This window comes from Zerene cesonia, chromosome 10 (genome assembly GCF_012273895.1).
Source record: "Zerene cesonia ecotype Mississippi chromosome 10, Zerene_cesonia_1.1, whole genome shotgun sequence".
NCBI classification, from domain to species: domain Eukaryota; kingdom Metazoa; phylum Arthropoda; class Insecta; order Lepidoptera; family Pieridae; genus Zerene; species Zerene cesonia.
In genome coordinates this window covers 4,386,001-4,400,827 of record NC_052111.1, presented here as the reverse complement: position 1 = coordinate 4,400,827, position 14,827 = coordinate 4,386,001, and the positions used below count along the sequence as shown (strand labels likewise).

At 34.2% G+C, this 14,827-nt stretch overlaps 4 protein-coding genes across 4 annotated transcripts in view; 2 read left to right on the top strand and 2 right to left on the bottom strand.

Moving 5' to 3' along the window:
* LOC119829362 (trypsin, alkaline C-like) overlaps positions 1–1,068 on the top strand; it is a 6,315-nt gene extending 5,247 nt beyond the window's left edge. Inside the window, exons 4-5 of the mRNA XM_038351831.1 lie at positions 79–334; positions 772–1,068. Coding sequence (XP_038207759.1) covers positions 79–334; positions 772–1,068 — 553 coding nt within the window. The remainder of the gene's footprint in view (positions 1–78; positions 335–771) is intronic.
* An 893-nt stretch (positions 1,069–1,961) lies between these two features.
* Positions 1,962–3,114, bottom strand: LOC119829736 (sperm mitochondrial-associated cysteine-rich protein-like). Its single transcript, XM_038352387.1, has 2 exons — positions 2,773–3,114; positions 1,962–2,514 (listed from the first exon to the last, which is right to left on the bottom strand). Exons 1-2 carry the CDS (start codon positions 3,112–3,114, stop codon positions 2,170–2,172), a joined length of 687 nt encoding a protein of 228 aa, XP_038208315.1. The 3' UTR covers positions 1,962–2,169.
* A 303-nt stretch (positions 3,115–3,417) lies between these two features.
* On the top strand, positions 3,418–5,351 carry LOC119829361 (small proline-rich protein 2D-like). Its single transcript, XM_038351830.1, has 3 exons — positions 3,418–3,651; positions 4,013–4,132; positions 5,280–5,351. Exons 1-3 carry the CDS (start codon positions 3,418–3,420, stop codon positions 5,349–5,351), a joined length of 426 nt encoding a protein of 141 aa, XP_038207758.1.
* Positions 5,352–6,283: 932 nt separating this feature from the next.
* LOC119829360 lies at positions 6,284–7,251 on the bottom strand. The gene is made up of 3 exons (XM_038351829.1): positions 7,207–7,251; positions 6,601–6,702; positions 6,284–6,424 (listed from the first exon to the last, which is right to left on the bottom strand). The coding sequence occupies exons 1-3, from the start codon at positions 7,249–7,251 to the stop codon at positions 6,284–6,286; spliced, it is 288 nt and encodes a 95-aa protein (XP_038207757.1).
* Between the last annotated feature and the right edge of the window lie 7,576 nt (positions 7,252–14,827).

The following is a 14,827-nucleotide window of genomic DNA, read 5'->3' as shown; positions in this document are numbered from 1 at the left end:
AATACTGGTACTTTAGAAAATGCTACTTATGATAGTGAGAATTGTTTATAAATAATTTTTTTGAAATGAAAATTTCAGCAATGATTCTCCAGAAAACTTGATTATCAGAGTGGGATCATCGCTCGCAAATAGTGGCGGACAGGTTCTCAATGTCGATAGTTTTATAATTCATCCGGATTATGACATCTTCAGCAATGACAATGATGTCGCTATTATGAGAACTCAAAACTTTATAAGCTACGGTCAAAATGTCAACCGTGTTCCAATCGCTGGCAGCAACTACAATCTCAATGATAACACATTGGTCACAATTATGGGATGGGGTGCTATTAGAGTAAGTACTTACCTAAATTATGATCATGTTCATCTATCACCGTCAGTTCAAAAATGTTATCAGTGCAGGGACAGGTCTTCTTATGAGGCACCAGGCAATATTTCAAAGTGTTGGCGAAACACGGGTTACAGGAAATCTTGATTCTTGGGCAAGCCGGTTTCCTTGCGACGTTATCCTTGATGTTTATCAGCTATACGTGTGCTGATTTTTTTATAGCTCGCCATGCCATTCCATGGTTTCGAATCCCAAACTTATAATTAATATGGTCAAGATTCTAACGCTGAGACTGCATCAAGATCAATTGGCTGACGTTATTCTATTTCCGATTTTAATCATCGCAATGGTTATGCGAATAGCTAGTCTATTCTCATTATTAAATGTTATGCCCCGATGAATTTTCATGTTGTGCTTTTTTTATCATAATTGATACTTTTCAGTACCAAGGACCTAAATCAAACCAGCTGTTAAAGGCTGACCTCTTGACAATAAATCATGAGACCTGCAGTCGAAACTATAACATCATTTCTATGGAAGTAACTCAGAACATGCAGTGCGCAGGCCACATAGATGGTGGTGCTGATTTCTGTGAAGGAGACGTTGGTAATCCATTGGTTCACCAAAACGTGCTGATCGGTATCGCGTCGTTCCGCACACCCATTTGCGGTACACGCGGTTACCCTGGAATATACACAAGAATCAACCGATATACTAGCTGGATTCAGAACAACGCGTAATATAATAAGCACTCTTTATGATATGAATTGTATTTAATTCAAATGAAGATTAAGATCGGTTTAATTGGATTTTAAAGATTTTATATTTTATATGATAGTTGACAAAATATATAGCTACTGTTAAGTAATAGATACAGTACATTTTAATAATTTACCATAATGTTTGCGTGGGCATAAAATATAACGAAAATATCAGCTTTCGTTATATTTTATACCCGTTATATATTATCTAATCCAATAAATGTTATCATTTCTAATTAAACTAAAATTCATTACAATGAATGGAATGAGTTATGTTGTAAAGCATAAAATTACAATTCTTGAAGGTTGTTTGTTGGTGGTAATTTCATTAGGTACTTAGTGATTTCATTGCCTATATTTTCTGCTATTGTGAATGTAAATGTAAATGTAATAAAATGTAAATAAAATTAACTCATCTGTTGTTCCACAATACATTGCATTATCACCTACACTATTTCTTCTATTTTATTTCAATGACCTATTGCAAATATTTGACATTCGAGAGGTTATCTGGACATGGGTTCAATCCAACATAGATTTTAAGCTTATCTAGACAGTTACTCGCATTATATGCTAAAAAAGTCCCTTTGTTATATCTTCGAAAAAAGATTCCCTAGGTTCTTGTTCATTAGTGCTTGTTTGTAGTGCTTGTATATATATTATCAATATGTTCAGCATTCGAGTAGTAAATTGCACACTAACGCCACACTGATACGGCAATAAACATAAAAAAGAAACTAAGGAAGCATTAAACGTTCTTGATCTAGTTCTTAACATATTGACTAGATGACGTTTAACGATTCGCTACGTTGCTATAATGTAGTGTATAAGAATAATGTGTATAAGAACGTAGCAGTCGGTTAAAAATAAATGTCATAAGAACAAATGATTTAATACGAAATATTAGATTGTTTACAAACACATTAAATTGAATAAAAAATACATGTATCATCTTCATATAAACGTAATATCCACTAAGAATTACTCCTTGCACTGACATTGTGCTACCTCAATGGAACAGGAACATGGTAACATGGATTGGGTGTAGGACTCTGAAAGTAAATTATTATTAACAAAACATTATTGTATAAAACAACGAATATTTTTAATGCAACGTACCTGTTTAAAATAATTGCAAACTGTATAGCGGACATTTTGATTGCGCCTATTGAAGCAATCCTTGGGAAAAGCTGAGGGTCTAGTGGCGAAAACACTGTCGTGAACAATCAATGGTCTGCGTCGTGTAACTGGGTCTAGTTCACAATCTGGGCAGCAGCTTCGGCACACAGGTAAGCAAGGGTACGGTGGTGGTGGTGCTCTTGGACATATAGGACGTTGTTTGGGAAGAATTGGTGGTGGACATTGAGGGTTACAGCAAGGCAATACTGGCTGATAGCAATTTATGGGTTCAACGCATGGACAGACCTGAAATGCAAATGAGATATAAACTTGCATAAAATTTAAAATAAGTATTTTCATCTGGGTTACCGTTAAAGGGAATAAAAATAATTAATAATCAATCACTGTTCCTTTCTTTTGATAAATTAACTTATAATTATAACTATATAATTATTACTATAAAAATTAAATACAATTTACATGTGCACCAACAAACGTGAAAGATTTTTCAACAAGTGTGTTGACTAATTTATACTTAGAAATACAGAAGTTTGTTATACTTACTGGTGGGGGATCACAGGGTTCTGGGGGAGGGCAACATGGCAAAACCGGTGGACAACACACAGGCTTTGGTGGAGGATATGGAGGTGGGTCGCAAGGTGGCGCTCTGCGGGGCTTGCAACAAGGAAATATAGGAACGATAGGTGGTACATAATCAGGCAAAACAGGAGCCGGTGGTGGTCTAAAGTTTGGTTTACAAATACAGGGTGGACATGGGGTGCAGGGTACAGGAGGAGGGCAGCAAGCTTGGCAGCAAGGCGCTGGTGGTGGACAAGAAAATGTACAAGGACCCGTCCCGCAGGGTAATATAGGTGGACATGTCGGGCAGAAACACATTGAGCACATTATAATTTGGACGATTTTACCTCGTTATCATTTATAACACAGCACTTGCTTAATTTTAACTAAATTTAAGTATATATTTAAATTTTACTAAATTTTTATATAACAAATTTTTTTTAACTTGTTTTTTGCAAATAAATTTTTAGAATGACAAGATTATTTTCTTTTTTCGAAATTATTTAGCACCAGTTTTAAAAAGAAGAATAAAAAAAAATAAAAGCATGTCTTGACACTAATCAATCATTGCTTTTATATAAATTATAAGTACAAAAACATTTTTTTATATAAATTTATAAAATACTAAAAATGAGTGCACCGTTTTATAGTTACGACCCATGCGTATGCACTGGAATGCCTTGCGGCGCTTGCTATCCATACTCTACAAAGCCTTGCGCAGCGTCATGTAACGACCTGGGAAAATGCTCAGTGTGCCCCGGCGGCGGGTGCTCCCCTTGCCCAGCGCCAGTGCGGCCGTGTCCAGCCCCTTGCCCGGCTCCCCCAATTTTGCCTTGTTTACCTCCATGTCCACCGTGTGATAAGGTAGTAAAAAGAAATTCTGTTAGTAGTTCTTCTCTAAATATAAGTCATGAATATACTGGACCGATCGTGCTGAAATTTGGCAGGTAGATAGCCACTATAATATAGGGTTCCGCTTAAAATAAGATTATGATAAATTCTCCCCCCAAGAGGATAAAAAGGGGGTGAAAGTTGTGGCTACAGCACAGCTACATTTTGTTAATTCAAAATGCTACTTTTTTAATTACTATTCACGATGGCTAATGTTAAAAATCCTACCAAGTAAAATAAAAATAAACACGTTTTTCGATATTGAAGCCAATAACAGCAAGTCTCGTAAAAAATGTCCAATACAGTAAATTTTAATAAACTACTATTTCTCCAGCCAGCCACTCCTATTCCGCCGCCAGCTCCATCTTGCGACAGCGTAGCGATACCGTGCTGCAGGCCGAACCGCTGTAAGCCCTGTCCGTGCTATTGCTGCACTGAGCCCGCCTTGTGCTCGGTAAAGCGATGCAGCCATCCCGGTGTCCCTGTCTGTTGTGGTTATTGCGGACCTTGTATGCCCATTTGGTGAAGTAATAAATGATGGAAAATAAACCGTTTCATTATTTTTGCAACTTTGAAAAACGTATGTTTACAGATTCAATATATTATGTATTATTTAGGTTCCACAATATAATATTATATAATCAATAACCAAATATGAACATTATTTTGTGTTAACTGTAAACTACATTTATTTTATCACAAATCTGGAGCGTAGTTGAAAAATCTTTCTAAGCAAACGAATACCTATTCAGCGTGTACTCAAATATAATATGAGTATTTATTATGCACTTGTCCAATACTGTTGACTCAAACGCAAAGGTACCACAGTGTAAAGCTATCGTACACCATGTTGTCAAAGATCACTTTTGTGGAGCCATTAACAAAGAAGAAAAAGATGTTTTTTGTTTGTAACAACAATTAAAGGCAAATATAGAAATAAACCTTTCGGATACTTTTTATTTTATTAGTTTGAAAAAAATATCTTCTACGGAAATATTGATTTTGACTTCTGCGTCTTAATTCATAGAACACGTTCAGACATAGTGTTCCACCTATTTAAACATAGATATTATTATTTATCAATACAAGTTATGCTATCACAAGATTTCACACTATTGAATATACCTACGGAATAGCCAATCACATGAACTAAATTGATAAGACTTCTGATCTAAATGGCTTAAAATCAAATTAAACTAATCTAAATCCTTTTACGGTATCTTTTATTCACAATGTTATAAATTTATTAATTTAGATTTTTATACGGAAATAAATATATAGGATTTTTATTGTTATTCCATTAATTTCATTCTGAATGTAAAGTACTGCATAATGTAGCTTATAAAACATTACCATTTGCAATCTTAAACACGGTAAGTAAAAGTAGAAAATTAGAACCGAAATTATTATATGACAGGATTTTGGATAAATTACTTACGACAACATGAAACTTCAATTACGCACTAGCTTGAATCTAAGAAGGAATTTTAATGACACTGGTATAGCTAATCCACAGATACGGGTACACCAAGATACGATACGATACTAATCAGAGCGTCGCGTTGTTTTGAACCAAAGAATTTCCGATGTCACCTTTACAGAAGACGACGCCACCACTGGTATTCCCAGCACACATCATATTCTCTGCTACTTCTATTGAAATGACACTATGATTTTGCTTGTCAGTTAAATAGTAAATGGCATAGATCAGCCTAAGCAGCTGGTTTGATTTTGTTGTTCATACTAATTAAGAAAATTTCGTTAACAATTGACCGTTACTCCTCAATAGTGATTCCGCGGCAGTTACGTTTTTTTGGTCACATAAATATAATAAACTATTTACATGAGTAAATTCGATTAATTTTGGTCGACGGTTTTATGATTATTATAGAATCGATTGGTGACAATAATTCCACCCCGCAATGTTAAATAATGGCCAGGTTACTCATACATGCTGCCCTCAACGAGGCATCGGTTAGTTTATAAAACCATTTTTAAATTATTGATGGATTATTTTAATCCTACACAATTCTGAAAACGCGTCAACTAAACTTAAAAACATTTCTATTTTAATACATTGTCTTAAATGAACATTGTTTCCAATGTACTAACTAATATCTCTATGCACTACATTTCAAATTAGACGATCTCGGCGCTTAATACGTTGTCTTGCCCCACTTCCCTATGGACCGCGTTCGTGTATAGACGTGCGACCACAGCACGCTTTAATTTGCAATGATTTCTGGTACCATTCACAGCAAATAAAGTTTAACAAAAAATATTGTTATATGATTATTGCTACTTTTGTGTAATGTGAAATGATGCTTCAAACTATCAATTATGAAGAGTATGTCTGGCCAAGGATATTTTACTTCTCTTGAAAAGATTAGGTGAATTTAAAGAACTTTCTAAAGAAGTTGCATTTATTTATAATCTGATACATTATTTATCAAAATTGGGCTAAATATTTCATCCTAATTATTATGCGATTAAAAGTAAACTATTCCAATGAAATAATAATTTTATATCAAAACCAATAAATTGCTACAAACGTAATAATAATAACAATTTTTTTAATATTTAAAAGAATATGAATCAAAAATTTTCATTTTTTTCTACCAGAAACAGGACTTGGTTGTCGACATGGTCTTAAATATAGATGAAGATCAAAAAATGTCATGTGGTGATAAGAGAAATATTCTGGATTTTTGTATAAGCAGCACTTGTCTGCGCCTCGCCCAAGAATCTGAAAGCAAGTAATTATGGAAGAAATACTAGAAGAGAGACTCACGAGTTACAAGAATGATCGACTGATAGTTTGATATTATGAGCGTTTATAATAAATCAAAATCCGGCAAATCACCAGCCGAAAGAAGGCTTAAATTGAAGACATAATTGGAACACAAACGTGATTGAACTCACTTCTCCACCCGTACATCTGAATATACCACACGGGATGCCAGGCAGCGCTTCAAAATGAGGTTTCACAGTGTCGGTAGGTAGATTGTGTCCATATTTACGCTCCTTACGTGGGATAAAGAAAATTTTAAATTTTAATGTTGGACTCGAATTTACTTAAGTGAGATATATATCATTAGAGTGTTATCATAATTAATTAAAAACTTCATCTCATAAAAAATGGACAGGATTGATAGGTATCGAATTACAAATTATTGGTTTACTGCTTTAAGCTGCTTTAGTGATTCTTATCATTTTCGGTATGTTATTGTAATATGATAGATAAAGCATACATCATAAAAGCTGCCAGATTTTGAACTGCTCGTATCATTGCTACCACCTCCACTAGCGCCGGCACCTTCACCTACATTGCCTCCAGAACAATATGGAGCTCTCGGAAATGTATGTTTAAATAAAAATAATATAGATGATAATATTTTACGTTGCAACATGGTGCTATCCTCGGATTTGTATTGTTACACCATGTGTTTATGTAATTTAGATTAAAAATTAGCTATACCTACATGATTGACCGTGAAGAAAATGTGTCAGGACCATGTCAGAACTTACATATAGAGTATAGAACAAAGTCTTCGACACTGGTAAAAAGATCATTCTAAGGCTCAGGCTGCATTACGATTTTTTTCTGCAAACGGTTTAAATCGCTGAACCGGAAAACCGCCCGAGGCGCTCACACTATGGTTAAAAAGCTTTCTAGATTTAAGGTAAGTTCTACGAACTATATTTTGGAGCAGATGTTTTAGCTAGTCTTTCACGGCACGTTTTAAAACTAGTCGCCGAAAAAGAAGCAATCCTTTCCTCATGCCTTACCCCTTCAAACGGGATATGCTTTTTCAAAGGCCCTATCTATGCAAATGTTCATTTCGAGTCAAACCCATTTTTAAACCTGTTTGTCACTTATACCCCACACTCGGACAACACCTACACAAATTTGGGATCCCTATCGATAGTTTCATTAAATTAAAATGACCTTAAGCGATAGGTCTATGTTAGGTCTGTATAGGTCCATTATAATTTGTATTAGATACAGTTTTTAAATAAAATTTGAAAAAAAAGAATGGTTTTTCATTTAAGGCGAAACTGATTAATTCTTTTATTTCTGCATTCATTATTCGTAAGGTCAGTATTGGTCTATAGGTTTTTTTTATTAGCATCTAGCTGTGCCCGCGACTTCGTTCGCATGGATGTCGGAACTTATAACTTTTTTTTGTGAGAAGCGCTATTAGAGAATACCGATACAAATCATTTATTATTTATTTATGCTGGTATTTTATAAACACAATATTAACTGTGAAACGATCTGGAGCGTACAAAAAGGGTAGTGGGGTTGTTTGTACGTGAAAGAGAAAGTGCACATAAGTCTATTTCTGGAATACTTTAAATTAAAATATCTTTTGATAGACTGAACCGATTGCAATGAGACTAAATAAAATATTACTTAAGGATATGTTCAATCGTTGTGTATAAAAGTTATCTACATTGCTTTCGTACATTTTATATACGTAATACGGCATTAAAAATCAGAGTAATAATAATCAGAGAAAAATAAAAAAAAAAAAACTGGAAATGGGTTTCATTGGTTGTCCTTAAACACCCAGGCTTTTATTTGGATTTTTTTTATGTGACAGTCGGCAATGGAGCTGGTGGGTCGCCTGAAGATAAGTGCTACCACCATCAATGAACACTTGGGAGAGGCGCCTATACGAATGGATTGCCTTAAAAGGGATAAAGGAAAGATTGACGAGAGGAATAAAGGGGAAGGACTGGGATTGACGAAAAGGATATGGGCATATTTTTATATGTACAAATACCATTTTTCTACAATAATGTACAGATAAATAATTTAACACTGGCGCATACGCTCAACATACCAGTACCGAATAAACATTTTCTGTGTCCGTAACTATTTGTAACTAGCTACGAAAAGACTGCTTAGAAGAGTAACCTATTGAAGTGTTATTAACACCCCGACATTAGGCTTTAAACAGGAAACAGTGAATGAAGTGTCTTTTCGTAGCCAATTATTACGAAGCCAATGCTGAGAAATCAATATAAACTTGAAATCTACAATCGATCAACATGGTCCGTTCCTTGGAGAACTAGAGAGTTGTCGGCAACCAAAACAAATCACCATAATTTGCTATGCACGTCTGTCCTGTTCGACAATTGCAAATTTCACTATGATTACTGTACTCAATATCAGTGTAACAAGACTAGGAATCTTAGACAAGCGAAGCTTATGATTATATTATACAGTATAATAGTTTAGTTATTGTGTTCGTGTAGTTCGAAAAATTACGAAATTAGTTGCTATTTACGGAAAAAAAGACACTTTATTGTATTTTCAGAGTTTTATTTAAACAAAACGGCACCGATTAGACTGAACACAAGGGGTCGAAGCACCCCAATCCATGACACCATGGTTACGACGCTTCACCCTTATGCCCGTTTGTTAACAAATCTTCGTACAGCACGTGTAGATGGTTATACAAGGGCAGCATGGGCCGCAGCATCCGCCGCAACAACCACCGCAAGGTCCGCACCTGATGAAAATATGTTCAGTTATTGGTTACTCGTATAAACGTGATCCACAGTTTGCTCAGGAAAATATAGCAGTATAATACTTACATTTTGGGTTCTGGAAGATTAGATGAGGTTTAAAGCGGAAGAGTGTTTTTGTACTTATAAAGTTATTGATATTTTTTTAATACTTTTTAGGTTTATGCAACGCCGGAAATTTTTCTGAACTGACGACTGAAGCATCATCTAGGACTATTTATAGTAAAATTATTTTCAAATATGGAAGAAGATTCTTTAAAAGAGAAAAATTAAGAATAAAATTCACAAAAAAGGTTCTATATGTTCATATGAAATTATAAGTAAAGGTTGTATTACATTATGCATCTTTTAAATTATTGAGTAGGTGCTGTTGAAACGGTAATTGATATTATTGCTACAAGTGGAAAAATTACAATAAAAAAATGCATAGCTATATTGCTAATAGGAGATTGCTGGTTAGTAGTATATAACACTAATTTTCTCCTGCGGCTTCGTCTACGTAGTCATACCACAGAATAATGAGTACATACTGCGTAGTCATAGAAAAGGTTGACAATCGAGAGTACCAGCACACTCCCGTTCCTATGGGATTTTCAGAATAAAAAATATCCTATGTCCTTCCTCGGGTCTTAAGCTATATTCGAAGGCAATTTTAAATTAGTTCAACGATATAGGCATAAGTAATAGATAGAGTGCTAACAGAAAGACAGATAGAGATTATATTGCATTAATTAAAGATTGATATAGTACTTAAATTTATTAATTCCGACGAGAAAAATTGGAGATGTAAAGAAGTCGTACTTTCCGTCAATGTTTACAAAAAGAAAAAGCAATAGTTACAAAGTAAAGTTCGTTATAATAATGACGAACACTGTTATCAATATAATGATTATATATAAATCATTATCAATAATGATTTGAAATTGCCACACACATAAAAGTTATTATTAAACCTTTGTCTGTAATAAATAAAAATGAAAATAAGTATCATGGCTATCTAGATTAGCAGTTTTAAATTATCGAGTTGTATTTAATTCTAATCATATTCTGCATAATTTTTCAAAATTCCGCGTGTGCGTAATAAATTTAACGTTTTAAAAAATCTGCAATTCAAAATTCTAGTAGATATAATATTATGGGTTGTAATAAACCATGTGCACCCCTGAAGTGTTGTAAGAGTCGTGAACTAAGAGGTGGAATCCTGTACACAGACTGCTACTGCTTACGTCGTAATGGCTTGCAGTATGACTGCCGTAGGAGTGGTTGTCAAACATCTCCTCTTTGCCAAATTCTACCTGCACCTCTTTGTGGACCAGCGAATGTAGCTTGTCACAAACATCGTGCAAATCCACACGCAGAACCACTATATAGCATTTGTAGAATGCGAAAATATAGCAATTGATTCAAAGAAAAAAATATCATATTACCGTGGGAATGGACGTATACCTTTACGTTTTTTGATCGTTCTGTATTGGCACATACATTTCAAAATTAGAACGCAATTGAAAATTCGAAAAAGAAACGACGAAACTGACAGAAGATTATTGTCTTTCGACAAATGCACATGTATTGTTAAAAATTTTATAAATATTTTTTCTTATCTAAATTTACAAGTGAATATAAAAGTTTAAAATATTAAAATCAATAAAAATCTGTAAAATACGAAAGCCAAGACTCTCCTCTAATCTTAAGAAATAACAAGCCGACTTCAAAATGTAAGAAAATGTGAAATTATTTTCAGAAAAGGTGAAATACTTAATACCTTATATTTACAGGTGTTCACCATGTGGACCAATGGTTTGCTACAAATATGAAGACTGCGGGCCTCCAGTATGTATCGTTTACACAAAGTAGCAATACTTACATCTTACTGCTATAGTTTATTTTAATTTCTTAATGACTATTCATTATGATCTTTAATTAAATACATTGTGTACAGCTTCAGTGCCTCCCGAGGTCAGCATTCAAACGCAATGGTCTTCAAGATTGCCAGTTCTTCCAACAAGGGTCGATTCGCTATTTATGCAGGGATGGCCCTTGCTGTCCGAAGCCTTGCCCGCCGCCCTGTCCGCCGTGCGTGCGCCGCCCGCCTCCTGGGAAGACATACGTGACGCGATTCAGTGACTTCGACTTAATATCGCAATGGTAGTTCCTAGTTAACGCAAAGTGCAGCTCACTGACTGCTGAGGGGATCGGTAATTTTATTTCATTATCACGGCGGACTGTGGGGGCACACATTAAACGTAATAGTAAAATCGATAATTTATTTACAGAAAGGCAGATCTAACAATGCAGATCCTCAAGCGGAGGAGGGCGGCGCGGAAAAAAAGAATGAGAAAGAGAATCAACTCAAAAGAACGAAAAGTCGTGAGCTTCGTGGTGGAATAATGTATTACAGTTGCCACTGCATCAAACGTAATGGCTTGCAACACGATTGTAGGCGAACTGGATGCGGAGGAGAACCAGCGTGTCTGGTTCTGCCTGATCCCTTATGTGCTCCAAGCCAACTAGCGCGGGCACGGGGACTTGCAGATCCTGCTCCGCTAGCAGCACATTATCGAGCTCAAGGTGGTGGCTCGGGGGCATCGGCAGATAACAGTGGACCATCTGGTGGAGGGAAGAGGTTCATAGTGTGTGAGTTAAAAGGAATACTGCCTGAAGCTCAAACTGAAAAGGGAAATAAATGCTGTAAGTGTCCACCAATATCAAATATTTCTCAAACAAAAGAAAATCCTAGTAGCAATAAAGATAAATGCTGCTGTAACGCAACAAATCAACCTGATAGCGTACCTCCCCTTTTCGTTTTTGATGAAAAAACATTAGCAAGTATCCTTGATAGATTTAACGATAAAGAAGTGGTTTCGGATGATGTCGTAATAGGACCCGGTGGTCGTCCTCGAAAACCACAAACAAAAGCCCCCAAAGAAGTTTGTAATCGACCAGGTTGTGTACATTGGAAGCCACCACCGCCGTGTGTTTGGGATGCTCCTTGCAAAGCTGACTGTTTTGAGGCACCACCGGGCATTCAACCTGGGCGCAATCCGCTAACGGGTGGCGGTGGTGGTTCAAATACACCTGGTGCTTACAATACAGGCGAAAAAATAAAACTCCTTACACTTATGTCATAATATTGCCAGGTTGTTCTACTTCGAAAGCTGGAGGGGCAATAGCAGATAACGAGAAGGAAGCTGCGGCGAGCTTACCAGTTTTAGTGATGAAACTTTGCTAAAATTTACGTTGAAGAATAAATGTTTGTAGGCAAAAGTTATTTTAATTACGTTATTTATGTAGCTAAGAAGTCAACAAAGATTCTATGTCATAAAACAAATAAAATATGTATCGATTAATTTAAACACTTTAACTTTGCAATCACTGAGTGTACCTATATGACGCTTATAAGAAAAGGATTTTAATAAAATAATTCTTTCTTATGAAAAAGGATACCAACTTCGCCGAGGAGGGGTTGGGGGAGGTATCTCTCTTTTAGTAAGAATATTTGAGTTTCTCTAAAAACGAAAACTGATTCATGTAATGTCATGTAAAAAACAAAATTGTAGATGTTCAATTACATACTGCTTAGCTGTTTATTTCTACTGGAAATTTCAAGATGGCAAAAGATGCCTACCATACAAACATACATACTATATATGCATATTTTAGTATATTAAATTTACAGTTCGTTTTATAAAAACACACCGATAATCATAATTGCTAAAATTATAACACAGGAGTAATTAAACTTGTGTTCGAAGTGTATTATTGCATTATGAAATTGATACACCCATATATCCATAACCAAGAGTTCGTTATTTACCAAAAGCCCCAAATGCATAGTAAACATTTCTTTTTTTATTTTATTTTATTATTTCTTTTTTTTTTATTTCTCTAAGTTGAATCAACATCAAGTTGTTGAAAACGTAAGCTGAACATTGAAATGTTCTCGCCGTAGGAACGTCGTCATTTATTAGTTCCAGCAACATTGATATCATCAGTTGTTGGCCAACAAATGTAGAATGTGCATTACTGCGCTCTATTGGGGACCGTTTCTTTATGGACTCCTCTTTATGGACCCAACTGATATTGTACACAATTGTCAATTGTAAATTTACACGAGAAGGAATAACACTTAAAAACTAAATAGTCACCTAATTTTTTACCTAAAAATCAATTTATAATATTAATACATACTTAATCAATAATAAATAGACCTCGTGTATATACCGAAACGAGTGGAATTCAATGATTATATTGAATCACGACAACAAACCGAAAAATCAAGTGTTAATTAATTAATAATTAGGCGATAATGTTCGCACACCGTTTCAGAATTATTTTTATAATTATTTACATATAAAATACTTTAAATTTATGTTACTTTATGAGAAACTGATTTGCAATGCTAAAAAGCATATTATAATTGTATAATTTTGTTGTTGCATAACTCGGGCATCATACCCACTATCTGCTTTCGGTAAAACTTTATTCATCTTTTTTTCATTTCTCTATTGTTTTATGAAAGTTATTAGCTGATTTAATATTCGTTTAATAAATGAAAACGTTTTATCTATTATTGATATAACTAACATAAAAACCCTTGAAAATTGTTAAAGTTAAGTCTTTTAACAACAGACAGGTTACTTACAAAATTATTTACAAATAAAAAAAAATTAAAAGACAGATATTGTGATGTGAGAATTATCGATTGAAAAATAAGGTGCTTTTTTGATATTAAGTAAATTAGGTAAAGAAAAAAAAATAAATCGACAAAATTGAAATGTATTTTGTACGTGAAATAAATATTTGACATTTAATATTAATTATTTAAAATTTGTACGTAATACATTGTATTGTATTTTTTTATTGTTTTCAATATCTGAAATCCGATATAGGTACCTACATATAATCGACGTATTTATAATCGTACGTAATAAGATATACAAAAATTTAAGAGCAAGAATGTTTTTAAACAAATAGCTTCGACGTTGCAAAGTTAGTGCAAAATGAAACAAAGTTAACCGGACCATTTATTTGTATCGAGTTCGTTTTTGAAAGTCTTGAGACGAGTTCCAATAAAATACATTTGTCAAATACAAGCGTATGTAGATTTTGGAGCTATAAAAGGTTATTAATAAAATTGGAATACAGTGTATTATGGACGCACACTTTGGAATGTAAATTGTGGAATGTAATATTGGAAAATGAATTTGATTGAGAAAACGTAGAATTTAGATTTATTTAAGAAACTTTTCAATGTTTCCGATATAAAAGGAAAAGTAACTCGTTTACTTTGTAAATGTATTTTGAAGTGCATTATGCGGGGCACGTATATCTGCATGCATCCTTTGTTGAAAGTTTTCTCCCTGTCGCAATAAATTTTTAAGTTCGCCATGAGAAGAGTACACAAGTAATTGAAGTCATGAGTAAGTCACTTCTTGAGACATATTCACTCAAAAATGTACTCTACTCATTGTTATAACAATTTATAAAAGAATTAGTATAAAATATTTTGTAGATTAAATTTTTTTACAAAAAAAAGATTTAAAGTAGATACATATTTATATTCTAAACTCAATCATCAGTATACCAAATTATATTTTTTAGTAGGTACATA

What these genes read in the sequence shown, in the direction of transcription:
- LOC119829736 (XM_038352387.1), bottom strand. Translation starts at nt 3,114, where the DNA reads ATGTGCTCAATGTGTTTCTGCCCGACATGTCCACCTATATTACCCTGC. An exon ending in AACCCTGTGATCCCCCACCA is followed by an intron (nt 2,515 to 2,772) that starts GTAAGTATAACA and finishes TTTGCATTTCAG; the next exon opens with GTCTGTCCATGCGTTGAACC.
- LOC119829361 (XM_038351830.1), top strand. Translation starts at nt 3,418, where the DNA reads ATGAGTGCACCGTTTTATAGTTACGACCCATGCGTATGCACTGGAATG. An exon ending in CATGTCCACCGTGTGATAAG is followed by an intron (nt 3,652 to 4,012) that starts GTAGTAAAAAGA and finishes CTATTTCTCCAG; the next exon opens with CCAGCCACTCCTATTCCGCC. An exon ending in CTGAGCCCGCCTTGTGCTCG is followed by an intron (nt 4,133 to 5,279) that starts GTAAAGCGATGC and finishes TCACCTTTACAG; the next exon opens with AAGACGACGCCACCACTGGT.
- LOC119829360 (XM_038351829.1), bottom strand. Translation starts at nt 7,251, where the DNA reads ATGATCTTTTTACCAGTGTCGAAGACTTTGTTCTATACTCTATAT. An exon ending in CTTTGTTCTATACTCTATAT is followed by an intron (nt 6,703 to 7,206) that starts GTAAGTTCTGAC and finishes ATCCCACGTAAG; the next exon opens with GAGCGTAAATATGGACACAA. An exon ending in TCAGATGTACGGGTGGAGAA is followed by an intron (nt 6,425 to 6,600) that starts GTGAGTTCAATC and finishes ACTTGCTTTCAG; the next exon opens with ATTCTTGGGCGAGGCGCAGA.